Source organism: Yarrowia lipolytica, chromosome 1E, assembly GCF_001761485.1.
Source record: "Yarrowia lipolytica chromosome 1E, complete sequence".
Classification (NCBI taxonomy): Eukaryota; Fungi; Ascomycota; class Dipodascomycetes; order Dipodascales; genus Yarrowia; species Yarrowia lipolytica.
This window is the reverse complement of record NC_090774.1, coordinates 777,183-790,388: the sequence shown is the minus strand read 5'-3', so window position 1 is coordinate 790,388 and position 13,206 is coordinate 777,183. Positions and strand designations below refer to the sequence as shown.

The following is a 13,206-nucleotide window of genomic DNA, read 5'->3' as shown; positions in this document are numbered from 1 at the left end:
TACAGAAAGTACAGCTACTGGGGCGATATTTCCACTGCAAAAAAAAAACAAACATGTTCAAAGATAAGACCAACTCGGGAATAATTTCAGTCTATCTCGTCCTTTCCACTCCTTTCCGCCATATACCGTTACGGTACTCCTTGGTTCCAACTGCCCCTCTAAACTCTCAGTTGCCATGATTATTGATACGTGAACGTGAGAAAGAACAAGGTTCAAATAGTGTGGGGTAGTCTTGGGGGAATATGAGGAGGGCAATTATTCTGCGATTCAGCAAGAGATATAGATTTTTTTAGCATCTCAAGAAGATAAAGGTCCTATTTCAAGTGAATTAACAGTCCCCAATTTCCAACACATCTTTAAACCCCATTCCACAGCCACCCTTCTCCTCCACTACCACCCCGCAAAAGTATATTATTCGTTTATCCGACCCTCGAACTTTATCTCTACATATATACCTTAGCTACTGTCCACCCTAAAACCCCCTTCTATCTCGTGTACCAAAACATGCTCTCTCAACAGTCCCTCAACACGTTTACCGAGCCCCCGGTCGAAATGGCCCGGGAGCGAAACCAGACTTCCTTCAACCCGCGTCTGCTGACGTACTTTCTGGACGGAGGCGAAAAGAACACTCTGCTTATGGACCGACTGATGCAAGAGTACGAGCGAGACCCTGTGTTTCGAAACGAGGGCGACTACGATATTACCGATGTGGCCCAGTCGCGAGAGCTGGCCTTCAAGCGAATCGCCAAGCTCATCGAGTATGTGCACACCGACGACGAGGAGACGTATCTGTACCGATGCATGCTTCTGGGCCAAATCGATATGGGAGCCTTTGCCCGGTACGCCATCCACCACGGAGTCTGGGGCGGTGCCATTCGAGGTGCAGGAACGCCTGAGCAGTACGAATTCTGGGTCAAGAAAGGATCTCTGTCGGTTAAGAAGTTCTATGGATCCTTCTCCATGACCGAGCTGGGCCACGGCAGTAACTTGGTGGGTCTGGAGACCACCGCCACCCTGGACAAGAACGCAGACGAGTTCGTGATCAACACTCCCAACGTTGCTGCCACTAAATGGTGGATCGGAGGAGCCGCCGATACCGCCACTCACACAGCTGTGTTTGCACGTCTCATTGTCGACGGAGAGGACCACGGTGTCAAGACGTTTGTGGTGCAGCTGCGAGACGTGGAGACTCACAACCTGATGCCTGGTATTGCTATCGGAGACTGCGGCAAGAAGATGGGACGTCAGGGAACCGACAACGGCTGGATCCAGTTCACCCATGTGCGAATTCCCCGACAGAACATGCTCATGCGATACTGTCACGTGGACAGCGACGGAAATGTTACCGAGCCCATGATGGCTCAGATGGCCTACGGAGCTCTTCTGGCTGGCCGAGTCGGAATGGCCATGGACAGTTATTTCACCTCGCGAAAGTTCCTTACCATTGCTCTTCGATATGCCACCATTCGACGAGCTTTTGCTGCCGGAGGAGGTCAGGAGACCAAGCTGATCGACTACCCTTACCACCAGCGACGTCTGCTCCCCCTCATGGCCCAGACATATGCCATCAAGTGCACCGCCGATAAGGTCAGAGATCAGTTCGTCAAGGTCACCGACATGCTCCTAAACCTCGATGTTTCTGACCAAGAGGCCGTGCCCAAGGCCATTGCCGAGGCTAAGGAGCTCTTCTCTGTTTCTGCTGGTGTCAAGGCTACCACAACTTGGGCTTGCGCACACACCATTGACCAGTGCAGACAGGCGTGTGGAGGCCACGGATACTCTGCTTACAACGGTTTTGGACGTGCTTACTCCGATTGGGTGATCCAGTGCACCTGGGAGGGAGACAATAACATTCTGTGTCTGTCAGCTGGCAGAGCTCTGGTCCAGTCTAACCGAGCTGTCCGGGCTGGCAAGCCCATTGGAGGTCCTACCGCCTACCTGGCTGCTCCCGCTGGTTCCCCCAAGCTCGCTGGTCGAAACTTGTACGACCCCAAGGTCATGATTGGGGCCTGGGAGACTGTTTCCCGAGCTCTGATCAACCGAACCACCGATGAGTTTGAGGTGCTGGCCAAGAAGGGTCTGTCTACTGCCCAGGCCTACGAGGAGCTGTCCCAGCAACGATTCCTGTGTACTCGAATCCACACCCGTCTGTACATGGTCAAGAACTTCTACGAGCGAATTGCCGAGGAGGGCACCGAGTTCACCAAGGAGCCTCTTACCAGACTTGCCAACCTGTACGCCTTCTGGTCCGTCGAAGAGGAGGCTGGAATCTTCCTCCGAGAGGGCTACATCACTCCCCAGGAGCTCAAGTACATCAGTGCCGAGATCCGAAAGCAGCTCTTGGAGGTGCGAAAGGACGTCATTGGCTACACCGATGCCTTCAACGTGCCTGATTTTTTCCTCAACTCTGCCATTGGACGAGCTGACGGAGATGTCTACAAGAACTACTTCAAGGTGGTCAACACTCAGAACCCTCCCCAAGACCCTCGACCTCCTTATTACGAGTCTGTCATTAGACCCTTCCTGTTCCGAAAGGACGAGGATGAGGAAATTTGCTCTCTTGAGGATGAGTAGATGGATTGAAGGATATATTGTTACTAATGAACTGTTTTATTTATGTCGTATGAACTAGCAGACGTTTAGTGTATGTTACTTGGTAGTTAGCATCGTAGACACAACAACTGCTTCTACTGCACTACAAGCACTCATAGTGCGATGGGTCATTTCGAATGGACAGTTAATCAAATGATATGTATTGTACAGTAGGAGTACAGTAGTAAGTATAAGTAAGGAATTGACCAATACTTGGATGCTCAGATGCTCACTTTTGCATGGAGGTTAGTAGACATACACCACAGCTGCACTTCGTTGACTCCTCTGAACTCAAATTTTTTTTTCTCCACACATCAAATTATTCACCATGAACCACTACACTATATTGGGACTATCTGAGCCTCCTCACGTGCCTGAGCTGACTTCAGCGGATCTCAAAACTGCATACAAACAGGCATTGCTGAAAAACCACCCCGACAAGCTCCAGGAGAGAGAGGCATATACTGGATCTGTTCAGATCACAGCCATCACGACAGCCTACGCATGTTTGAGCAACTCCAAGCTAAAAAAGGAGTATGATTTGAGTCTGAAGAATGGCGCAAATGGCGTTAAAAGCGGCCCTGGTAGTGACGTGTTTGATTTGACAGAATTGGAGGAGAGGGAAGACGCAGATGGCATGTTTTCATGGTACAAGCCATGTCGATGTGGAGAGGCAGGAGGCTACGTTTTGACCGAAGAACATTTGGAGAATAACGAAAAGTACTACGAGGGTGTCGATGTCCAGTTTCACGAGATTGTCGTGCAATGTGGAACCTGCAGTTTGTGGATCACTGTGCAGTACGGTGTTGAGGAGGAGTAATGAAAGAAGGACACCGACACAAAATTAGCGGAGTGACCTGAGTGCCAGCATCAGTGACTTTTCGACCAAGCTTTGAGACAGGCCATGGACTGGCAAGCACAACAAGGCGCAGATGCTTACAGTATATGTCGGCTACCGAGGGTCTACGCAGAACAGTCCTTCCATGCTCGTGGACTGGATATCTCAGAAGTGAGCCTTCAAAGTCCTTGTGTTAACTCTTCCCCTGCTGTTACACTCGAATCATGCTACAGTATTGGCTATTACGGACATGGGGCAGTCTTTCAAGACATTACCGTGCATGGTAGTTTGATTGTATCCAACACGGAAGGCGGCATGAACAAACCAGCATCACAGAGCATATTTGTTTTATAGAATCATTCCTGAATATGCCGTCATTTCTTATATATATCGTACTTAATGACAAATACAATTTGTAGTACACACTGTATGCTTCTTTCTCATGTGCCGTTCTATCAACAAGGAGCAGATTTGTGCTATGCCAGTCAAGAAGAGGTCAGTACTGCTACTCCTACAAGTACAATGTACCGTACACATACACGTCATCATTATATTATTATATTATCATTCATTAAATAAAATTAATTAGCTATATTAGTTACGTTTAGTTATTAATGAGCAGACCTTGAGAAACAAGGTGCGCCTTGATCTGGTCATAGAGCTGAGTAAACGAGCCCTGCGAGCCTCGATCGTGGAAAAAGTGAGCAAAACTATTGGTGTGTTTGAGGGGACCAATGTCGATATGCAATTTTGCCGATTTGATTTTCAGAGCATTTCGCGAGCTGATCTGACACTTAATGGAAGAGTGTGACACAGACAGATTGGAAATACCATACTTGCGCCACGATGCAAGCAGAGCCACAATCTCGTCTTCCAGCTGCTGGCTGGTGAGAGTGGAGTAGAGGGTTTGAGGAGGTTGCCGGGGGGCGACGTTGGGTCGCGAGAACATCTTCATGAACCACGATTGAGTGACGTTCCAAGGGTCGCCAGTAGCAGGAGCAGTACCGGACGTGTGAGCTGCATGAGCTGCTGCATGAGCTGCAGGTGCAGCTGGATCTTTCTGTGCATTCATGTGGGCGTTGGCATTCACACCAGGAGCAGCACCATAGTCGCTAGATTGGATCATGGTCACCTTAGAAGTGGGAGCAACTGGAGCCTCACGCTTGGGTGCAAATCCAAACCGTCGGATGAATGACTTCGTTCGGCTGGACTTTGACTGGGGTGGCTGAGTCTGCACAGGAGCAGGAATGGTAAACTGCGAGTTGTTCTGCTGCTGCTGGTGCATAGGAAGAACCATGGTGTCGGCCACACTCTGCACGGGGGGAGCAGGTGCAGGCCGTCGTGGAGCAGACACCACAGGCTTCTCTCGGAAGACAGGTGCGGGCTGCAACTGATGCTGAGTCTGCTGCTGCTGCTGATGATGATGCTGCTGCTGCTGTTGCGGTTGCTGTTTCTGTAGAACCTCAACAGGTCGTCGTTCGTGCAGTTCAGCAGCTGCCTGCAACTGTCTAACAGGCTTGGCGGCCTCTCGAGGGGAAGCAGCATGGGTATTCATATCACGAGACACGAGAGGACGTCGCTGGGAAGCAGAAGTCGTCTGTCGCGATAGGTTGCTCTGGCTGAGATGACCGTTGAGGTTGATGGACGAAGGTCGCTTCATGAAGTTGTCTGTCTGCATCTGGCCCGAGATCTTCATCTTGGACTGGGTTCGAGGCATAGACTCCACGGCAGTCTCATCTCGGTCCACAACAGGGATTTCGGGGAATTGAAGATCCTTGTAAAGCTCTGTGGACTCCCGACCAACATGGGTAGCAGCAGGAGCCACAGGAGTGGCCTCATTGGCATTGTCTCGGTGGAAAGAAATGTCCAGCAGAGAGTCCTCGCCCACAACAACCTGGTCCCCTCGCTCAGTGAAATCAAACAGGTTCTCCCACTCACTCGACTTTCGATCGCCCCCAAGCATAGGAGTTGTGTGGTTCGTGGAGGGGGCAGAAAGAGTGTTGTCGGAAATGTTGAGATGGAACTCCTCCTCGATGGCATCTGCGAACCGGTCGCCCTCCTCGAAAATCATGGGCAGGTAGTTGGGGGTATCAGAATGAGCGTTGGCCACACGCTCTCGCGAGTGGGTGTGAGTGTGAGAAATGGTTTGAGCGCGAGATACGCTGGGCTGCTGGGCACGGCCAGTGTCTCCTCCTACCTCTCGAGGATCAAACAATGACATGGGCCGTTCGAACTCAAACTCATCGTTGTATGCCATGGTTACTGCTCGCTTGGATGTGTTCGCAGCGGTTGCGCCAGCTGCGGTTCGAGAGGCGATGGACGTGTTAGCAGGGTCAGTCACATGGCGTCGAGCGTCAACGGGAGAACCAAGCAGACTGCCGTAGCTCTTCTTCGTCTTGACGGGCTTGTTGAAGGCAGAGTCAAGGAAGGCTTCAAAGTCGGCATCCTTGCTGGCAGGAGGCGACCGTGTAAGCCACGAGGGAGCTGACGAGATGGGAGCCCGTCGTGATGTTGGCGGCTGTTGATGGACAGGCTGTGATTGTCGTGGTGGTGACTGAACCGCTTGTGTTGGTGCCAGTGGCTGTGCTGGTGCTCTAGTGGCTGTGGATGTAGCGGCTGCGGTTGTAGGAGCTGCGGGTGCAGTAGCAGGTGCCTCTGTGTAAGGAACGTTGACGTTGAAAGGAATGGGTGCAGTACCAGCCGAAACAGGTGCGGAGGCAGTCTGTTTTCTAGGAGAAGCGACGACGGAGTTGCTGGCACTTCCTCGCATGCTTCGGATGCTCTGCTGAGATCGCTTCTTGACATGGGTGAAAGAAACACCTCGCTTGTGGGCCGAAGAAACAGACACCAGCGAACCCCGAGAGCCAAGTCGATGGCTGTTGTGGCTTGTCTTGCGCTTGTGTTGCTTGCGAGACGAGTGGCTATGGGACTTGTGCATGGCAGGCTGCATCTCCTGGCTCTGTTGCTGTTGCAACGTGGGAGGAGCAGTGGCAGCCACAGCGGCAGCATGATCATGTCGGTACTTCATCAGCAGACAGTAAAAGGTCTTCTCCGGGTTAGCATCGGGAGACAGCAGCTTCTGCATGATGATCTCGGCGTCTTCGCCGTGCCACAGAATCTGTAGGTTCTTGAGAATCTCTATATCAATGTCCTGCACCGAAGCCACAGGACGGGCCACATGCTCGTAAGAAGGAGCATGGATGTGAGTGGGTGTCACACCTCCGCTGTACTTGCGCACGAAGGGATGCTGGAAGATCTCGTCCATGGTGATTCGAGTGGTAGGATCTGTTCGTAGCATTCGCCAAATGAGATCCTTGGCGTATGGACTCAGCTCTGACGGCATATTGAACTTGCCGGTCTGCACCTTGAGCAGCAATCTTCGAATGTTGTCATCGTCAAAAGGCAGATGACCGGTCAGAAGCGCGAAAAGAATGATACCGCACGACCAGATATCCGAGGGGGCTCCGTGATATGTCTTACCGGCGACAATTTCGGGAGAGGCGTAGTGAGGCGATCCACAACTGGTTTCCAGCATCCGGTCTGTCTCCAGAGCGGCCATTCCAAAGTCGGCAATCTTGATGTTGCGGTTCTTGTCTAGCAGCAGGTTCTCGGGCTTGAGATCTCGGTGGCAAATGTTGAATCTGTGGCAGTAGTCGACTCCATTGATGATTTGCAAAAAGTACGAGGCGGCCTCATATTCCTCCAGGCGGCCCTTTTTGATGAGGTAATCAAACAGCTCGCCGCCCTCAATGTATTCCAAAACGAGATATCTGGGTTAGTATGGGTATAATGGTTGGCCGTTGTCCTGGTAACGGGCCTCAAGCGACCGCTGCGACAATTCCATGTTGAGTATACGTCGCGCACATCCACGCTGTGTATAGTTGGCCTGCATGGACACAGGGATGCAGCGTATACAGCATGTACAGTGTAGCACTGCCTGGGAGCGGTGTGGTGGTGGTGGTGGTGGTTGGAGACTCAGAAATAAAATAGGAAATGAGATACAGCTTCAAACACTGGTCTCCGCAAAGATAAGGCTGTATGTCCCGAATAATAAACCACGAAATGGCAAGCGGTAAACAAACACAACAAGCGAGTGAAGAGAACATTGATATATGCCATAGAAGCACCAAAACTAGTTGGAGGCTTACAGAGTTAAATCAAAGATCCACAAGCATGCGTCTTTCTCGAATTGCTGAGTCTCTTAGTGTCCTGATGTGCTCAGTGTACCGTGCTTGTGTGAACCACGCCCAGTGCCCTGTAAATGTACCGTTCGGGGCATTCATCTGACTATTAAAGGGGGGTATGTCAATGAGTGATTGAAGGGAAAGACGGACTTGAAAGTCATGTGCCAGTCCAGGAACTGCGTCTGGGACTATCTGAGCCATGTGACAGTGTGGAGACGCGTTTAGTCAAATTAGAGAGACGACTGAGAGCTGTAGGAGATATACTTCGGCTGTAACACCTTACTTGTCATCTTTGATGTCTCTAAAACACCTCTCAGTGTACCAAAAGCTCGCCTCACCATCAAAACGCGTCAAAATAGTCTCGTTGTTCCACAACATCACCACCCACCCTGTGATTTCACCACCATACACTCCACACCAATAGGTAATTTTCACGCTTCTTCAATACTCACAATTCTCCCTTGTTCTCCCACACATCGTACAGTGCCATCACATTGGCATGTTCAATCAATTTCATGATGATCACCTCCCGCTCAATACCGTAAGGTAGCCCCGTGGCGCCATGCTCCTCTCCGTTGGCCGCATTGACGGCGTCGGCCACCACTGCCTTGGGTACAATCTTCACGGCCGCAAGCTGGCCGGTGTGCGAGTGTCGTGCTAGTCGGACACGTCCCGAGGAGCCTCGTCCAAGGGTTCGGCCCAGTCGCCAAGGACCAATGTGCGTTTTTGTCTTCTTGTTGGACGACGTCGATGTCTGGGACAACCGTTTTGTCGTGGGGTCTGTGGTTGTCTGGCCCGGTGTCTGTGTCTGTGTGTTCTGTGTGTTCTGTGTGTTTTGTGCCTGAGCGTTGTAGTTGTAGTTCTGCTGGGCCTCATACTGTTGCTGTATTTGTTGCACCATGGGGTCGGTGGGGTATGCCCGCGAGGCTGCTGCAACAGCTGCTGGGTTGTGCATTGTCGCTTGTGTGTCGGTGGTAGAGGAACGACTGTGTCAGAAACCAACAATCTATCTCCACGAAGGTGTAGCACCAACGATACACTCGGCCTGCATGGTGCATTGTTTGCAAGAGTTTGCCCATTGTAGAGTTTCTTTGGAATGATGTGGGTTGAAAAATGGTGGTATTGTGGCTTACAACTGAGAGCAAAAAAATCCGAAAAAACACGGATAATTCGAACGGCATTTTTCTCTTTTTTTTCATATATATTTCTCTATTTCATCACCACCCCATCAACCCCCACAACCACATTCCACACGCGAAGAATGCACAAACAAAGTTGATGCGCGGCTGAGCATCCTAACAAACAATACATGTGGATTGAGGGAAATATGTAGAGAAAAATGTGGATTTTCGGGCCGTGGACGAATTGGACGGTTCATGACATTTGTTGGCGAATTATTCAAGGCCCAAATATTGCTTTTCCGTCACTTTAGCTCAACTCTACAGTACCGAAAAGAGCCTCATCATGGCCTAATCTGATGGCTCACATTCCAAGCCGTTTTGGGATACGCGACACGCGAGTCAAGGGTCATTTTTGTGCTGAAACCCTTACCCACAAGCAGCAAGACGGAGATCTGCAACCTTGTCGCCGGTCACGTGATGTCCACAATGGTTGTCATGGAGACCATTGTGGGATATATTCACAGTTGTACGGCTTGAGTGATACACTTTGAATGTTGTCCACGTGGTACAGTCGAGGTGTCGAGCGGTTAGTTGACTGTATTTGCACAGGGTATTTGCATTTTACAGCCGTAATAATATCAGCTACAAGTAGCCAATTATTGTAGGATTATTGTAGGAGTGGTCTTACACGTTACATACTGTAACATGAATTTGACCAGATGCAAGGGTGCAGTGGAATCTTGGGTTGGAGGTACAAGTACAAGTGGAGGGAAACGGAGACGGAGCGGTGGTATATTGGGTGGTTGTCAGGATATAATGTGTTGATACACAGAAGAACTGGCCTTGTTGGGAAATTTGCACTTGTACTTGTACTTGTACATTCATTTCCGCGTTTTATTATTCGACCGTGTCATCCCCATCTCTTCTGTTTTGATGTATACTTGTACATGGTGGGCCGAATTAGTATGTATAAAAACATGCCCTAAAAATACACCTTTTACTGTGGGCCACACTGACGGGACAATGGCAATGACAGCTCTCGAAACGCTCAAAGTTGACCCAAAATAGCCGTGTTTGGTGCCAGAACAAAGGTACGAGTGGAGCCAATCCGGTGCAACCACCAGCCAGTAGCGGAATGCGTCATTATCCTCTGAGCTGGAGTGGGAACGTGAATTTGTATGCGACACAACAATGGTGAAGTCGACTACGAGTAGTGACTTCTGCACAAGAACCCACCACTACTGAATACGATACAGTACGATTACGGTAAGAGTACAAGACAGTTACTACTGATACAAGTACGTATGTACATACTGTACAACAACAATTCAACACCTTCTGAAGAGTGATTCAGCTCGTATACTCTGGATACACGTGAAAGAGCGCCTGAACATTCATCTCAGTGCCGATCTCTGATAGACAGCATGGTTAATAATAATAATCTGCAGTGGGGAGCAGTTCAACAGTAGCTCCTCGTAGCTGTACACTTGTATCGTAAAAACTGTATCGCAGCTAATTCGACGTAATTTCCCGCCTGCCAAGCCAATATCGGAGCTTCCTTGACTACAAGTAGCCATTTATCGCTCTTATCATATATAAATGGGTCTCCGCCACACGACGAGTAGTGGACAGAAAGATAAGTAGCCACCCAAGCCCTCCATAGGGCGACATTCGGTAGCACTGGTAGCGCACTTTCCCGGAAATGACGTAATGCGCTGGGAAGAGACTCTGCGGCACATCACGTGACTGCGTTTATCCCGCAGGGGGTTCACGTGGACAGCTCCATTAACCATGGGCGACAGCCGGGCTATTTATACCGGTGGCATAAATCATGGTGAGGCATTACTCATGGCGGAGGCTATGTCTTTTTTTGGGGGGTGATGCAGCCCCCCTGCGGCAGCTGACACGTTGTGTTGCGTGTGAGAGTATTCCCGGCGGTGTTGCTGCAGCATGGTTCCGCAGCTGACTCTGCAACACGTTACTTGTAGTTAAACGTGGACTAAACTAGCTCATCAACACCTGATAGACAACCATACACGACCCACAATGTCTACGTGGAAAAGTGAGTGTTTGCGGACGCGGCCGGAATGGTCATGGCAGACGTGACGTGTTCTCGGCGGCTATTTTGGGCCCGGTATTGTCTCCCCACAGTGACTGGATCAGGGGGTGTGGGGATACACGGGCATGGCCGTGGTGATATTGGTTGTGACAAGAAAATGTGGTGGGAGAGATGAGAACGGACAGAAAGGTCGCAGGAACGACGCTGGTCGTGCTGCTGCTATTGTCGCTGCTGTCTCAGTTGTTTGCCGAGGCTGTCGTCCGTTACCGTTGCTCACGGCGATGTCGTGGTGTGTTTCAACTTGTGGAGTTGATTTGTACAGCCAATGACACCCAAGTTGTCAAGTCACACGAGAATCTGCACACACTGCGTCAACAGTGTTGCGATATAATACAACGAGCACGCAACCACACCCCTCTCATATCCCTCTTGCCCACGATCCGGGGCTGCGTGTCTTGGCAGTACTTCACGCACGGCGCAATTTAGGGGTTAACAGCATTTCTTATCGGGGCCTTACAAAGCAGACTTACTAACACAGAAATCAAAGAAGGCCACCTGTCAGCCTTCTCCTCAAGGCCGTCGTCTAACTCCACGGCCACCATAAAGGAGTCGCCCACTAACACCAAACGAGACACCCTCAGCTTACCGTCCGTGTCCACCAACGCTCCTGGCGGATATGAGAAGCTGACCCCCACAAGCTCCACCAGCAGCAAGGCACCCAGCGGAGAGTGGTCGCGAGAGTCCACACACAGTTACACCCCACGAGACTCACGAGACTCACGAGACACTGCCTCTTCCGCCACCTCCACTTCGTGTGCCACTCCTGCTGCTCCTCCGGCCCCTCACCTGTCACACTCCTTCAAGCCCGGCCTGTTGACAGTCAACATTGTCGAAACCAAGGGCTTGTCGCTGCCTCCCAGCTATGCCAAGTATGCGAGCCTGTTTGCACCTGAAAAACAGCTGGTTAAGGATTCCAACACAATGTCTTCTGCCCGACGAATGACTCCTCCCCCAGTGTACCTGGTGTTGGAGTTTGACAAGACGCAGCTGGTGCTGGAGGCCACAGGAGGAACGCTGGAGAACCCCATCTGGAAGGCCCAGTCGTCGTTCGACGTGTCGCGTCCGGAGCCCCTGAGCATCAACCTGTACGCCAAGCTGAGCGCCGGACTGGTCAAGCCCAGTGAGATGGAGGGACTGGGACTCAGTAGCAGTATTGGGGGCAACGGCAGCATGAGCAGCGTAAACTCGTCCTCCAAGAGATCGTCTGCCACGCCTAAGTACATTGATATCTTCCTTGGCTCGGTGAAACTGACCCCCAACTTCACCCCCGCGTCTTCGTTCGACGGATATCAGGCTCTGTCGTCTGGTACAGGAAAAATCCACCTCAAGCTGGATTACAAGCCTACACGTAACGAGCCCCTGTCCATGAAGGACTTTGAGCTGCTCAAGGTGATCGGTAAGGGCTCGTTTGGCAAGGTGATGCAGGTGCGCAAGAAGGACACGCAACAGATTTACGCGATAAAGACGATTAGAAAAGCGCGAATCGTGTCGCGGTCCGAAGTCACACATACGCTCGCGGAGCGAACGGTACTGGCCCAGATTGATAACCCGTTCATTGTGCCGCTCAAGTTCTCGTTTCAAAACCCCGACAAGCTCTACCTTGTACTGGCTTTTGTCAACGGAGGAGAACTGTTCCACCACCTGCAAAACGAAAAGGTGTTTGATCTGAACAGAAGCCGGTTCTACACTGCCGAACTGTTGTGTGCGTTGGAGTGTCTGCATGAGTACAATGTCATTTACCGAGATCTCAAGCCCGAAAACATTCTACTGGATTACGTCGGCCACATCGCGTTGTGTGATTTCGGTCTTTGTAAGCTCAATATGGAGGGCCAGGAGAAGACTAACACTTTCTGCGGTACTCCCGAGTATCTGAGTCCTGAAATTCTGCTGGGCCACGGATACACCAAGACAGTCGACTGGTGGACTCTGGGTGTTCTTCTCTATGAGATGCTCACTGGACTGCCTCCTTTCTACTCGGAAAACACCAATGAAATGTACCAGCGAATCCTGAACGATCCTTTGCGGTTCCCCGACGACATGGACCGAGAGGCACGAAGCATTCTTACTGGTCTGCTCAATAGAGATCCCAAGAAGCGGCTGGGAGTCAACGGAGCCGCCGAGATCAAAGCCCATCCGTTTTTCAACGAGATTGACTGGAAACGGCTTATGGCCAAGAAGTATACTGCTCCCTTCAAGCCCAGCGTGCGGTCTGCGACTGACACGAGCAATTTTGACCGAGAGTTCACCAGCGAGGTGCCCAGCGATTCTGTGGCCAACGACTATCTCAGTGAAAGCGTGCAGAAGCAGTTTGGAGGATGGACGTTTACCGAAAAGAATGAGCATATGCATTAG

The 13,206-nt window shown here is 50.9% G+C and overlaps 4 protein-coding genes across 4 annotated transcripts; 3 read left to right on the top strand and 1 right to left on the bottom strand.

The window, feature by feature from the left end:
* Positions 1-504: 504 nt before the first annotated feature.
* On the top strand, positions 505-2,574 carry YALI1_E07899g (uncharacterized protein; the record flags this gene model as incomplete). The annotated part of the gene is made up of 1 exon (XM_503632.3): positions 505-2,574. The coding sequence occupies one exon, from the start codon at positions 505-507 to the stop codon at positions 2,572-2,574; it is 2,070 nt and encodes a 689-aa protein (XP_503632.1).
* A 346-nt stretch (positions 2,575-2,920) lies between these two features.
* On the top strand, positions 2,921-3,412 carry YALI1_E07874g (uncharacterized protein; the record flags this gene model as incomplete). Its single annotated transcript, XM_503631.3, has 1 exon — positions 2,921-3,412. The coding sequence occupies one exon, from the start codon at positions 2,921-2,923 to the stop codon at positions 3,410-3,412; it is 492 nt and encodes a 163-aa protein (XP_503631.1).
* Positions 3,413-4,034: 622 nt separating this feature from the next.
* Positions 4,035-8,569, bottom strand: YALI1_E07818g (uncharacterized protein; the record flags this gene model as incomplete). Its single annotated transcript, XM_002143028.3, has 2 exons — positions 4,035-7,200; positions 8,067-8,569. 2 exons carry the CDS (start codon positions 8,567-8,569, stop codon positions 4,035-4,037), a joined length of 3,669 nt encoding a protein of 1,222 aa, XP_002143064.3.
* A 2,212-nt stretch (positions 8,570-10,781) lies between these two features.
* On the top strand, positions 10,782-13,206 carry YALI1_E07790g (uncharacterized protein; the record flags this gene model as incomplete). The annotated part of the gene is made up of 2 exons (XM_503629.3): positions 10,782-10,797; positions 11,333-13,206. The coding sequence occupies 2 exons, from the start codon at positions 10,782-10,784 to the stop codon at positions 13,204-13,206; spliced, it is 1,890 nt and encodes a 629-aa protein (XP_503629.1).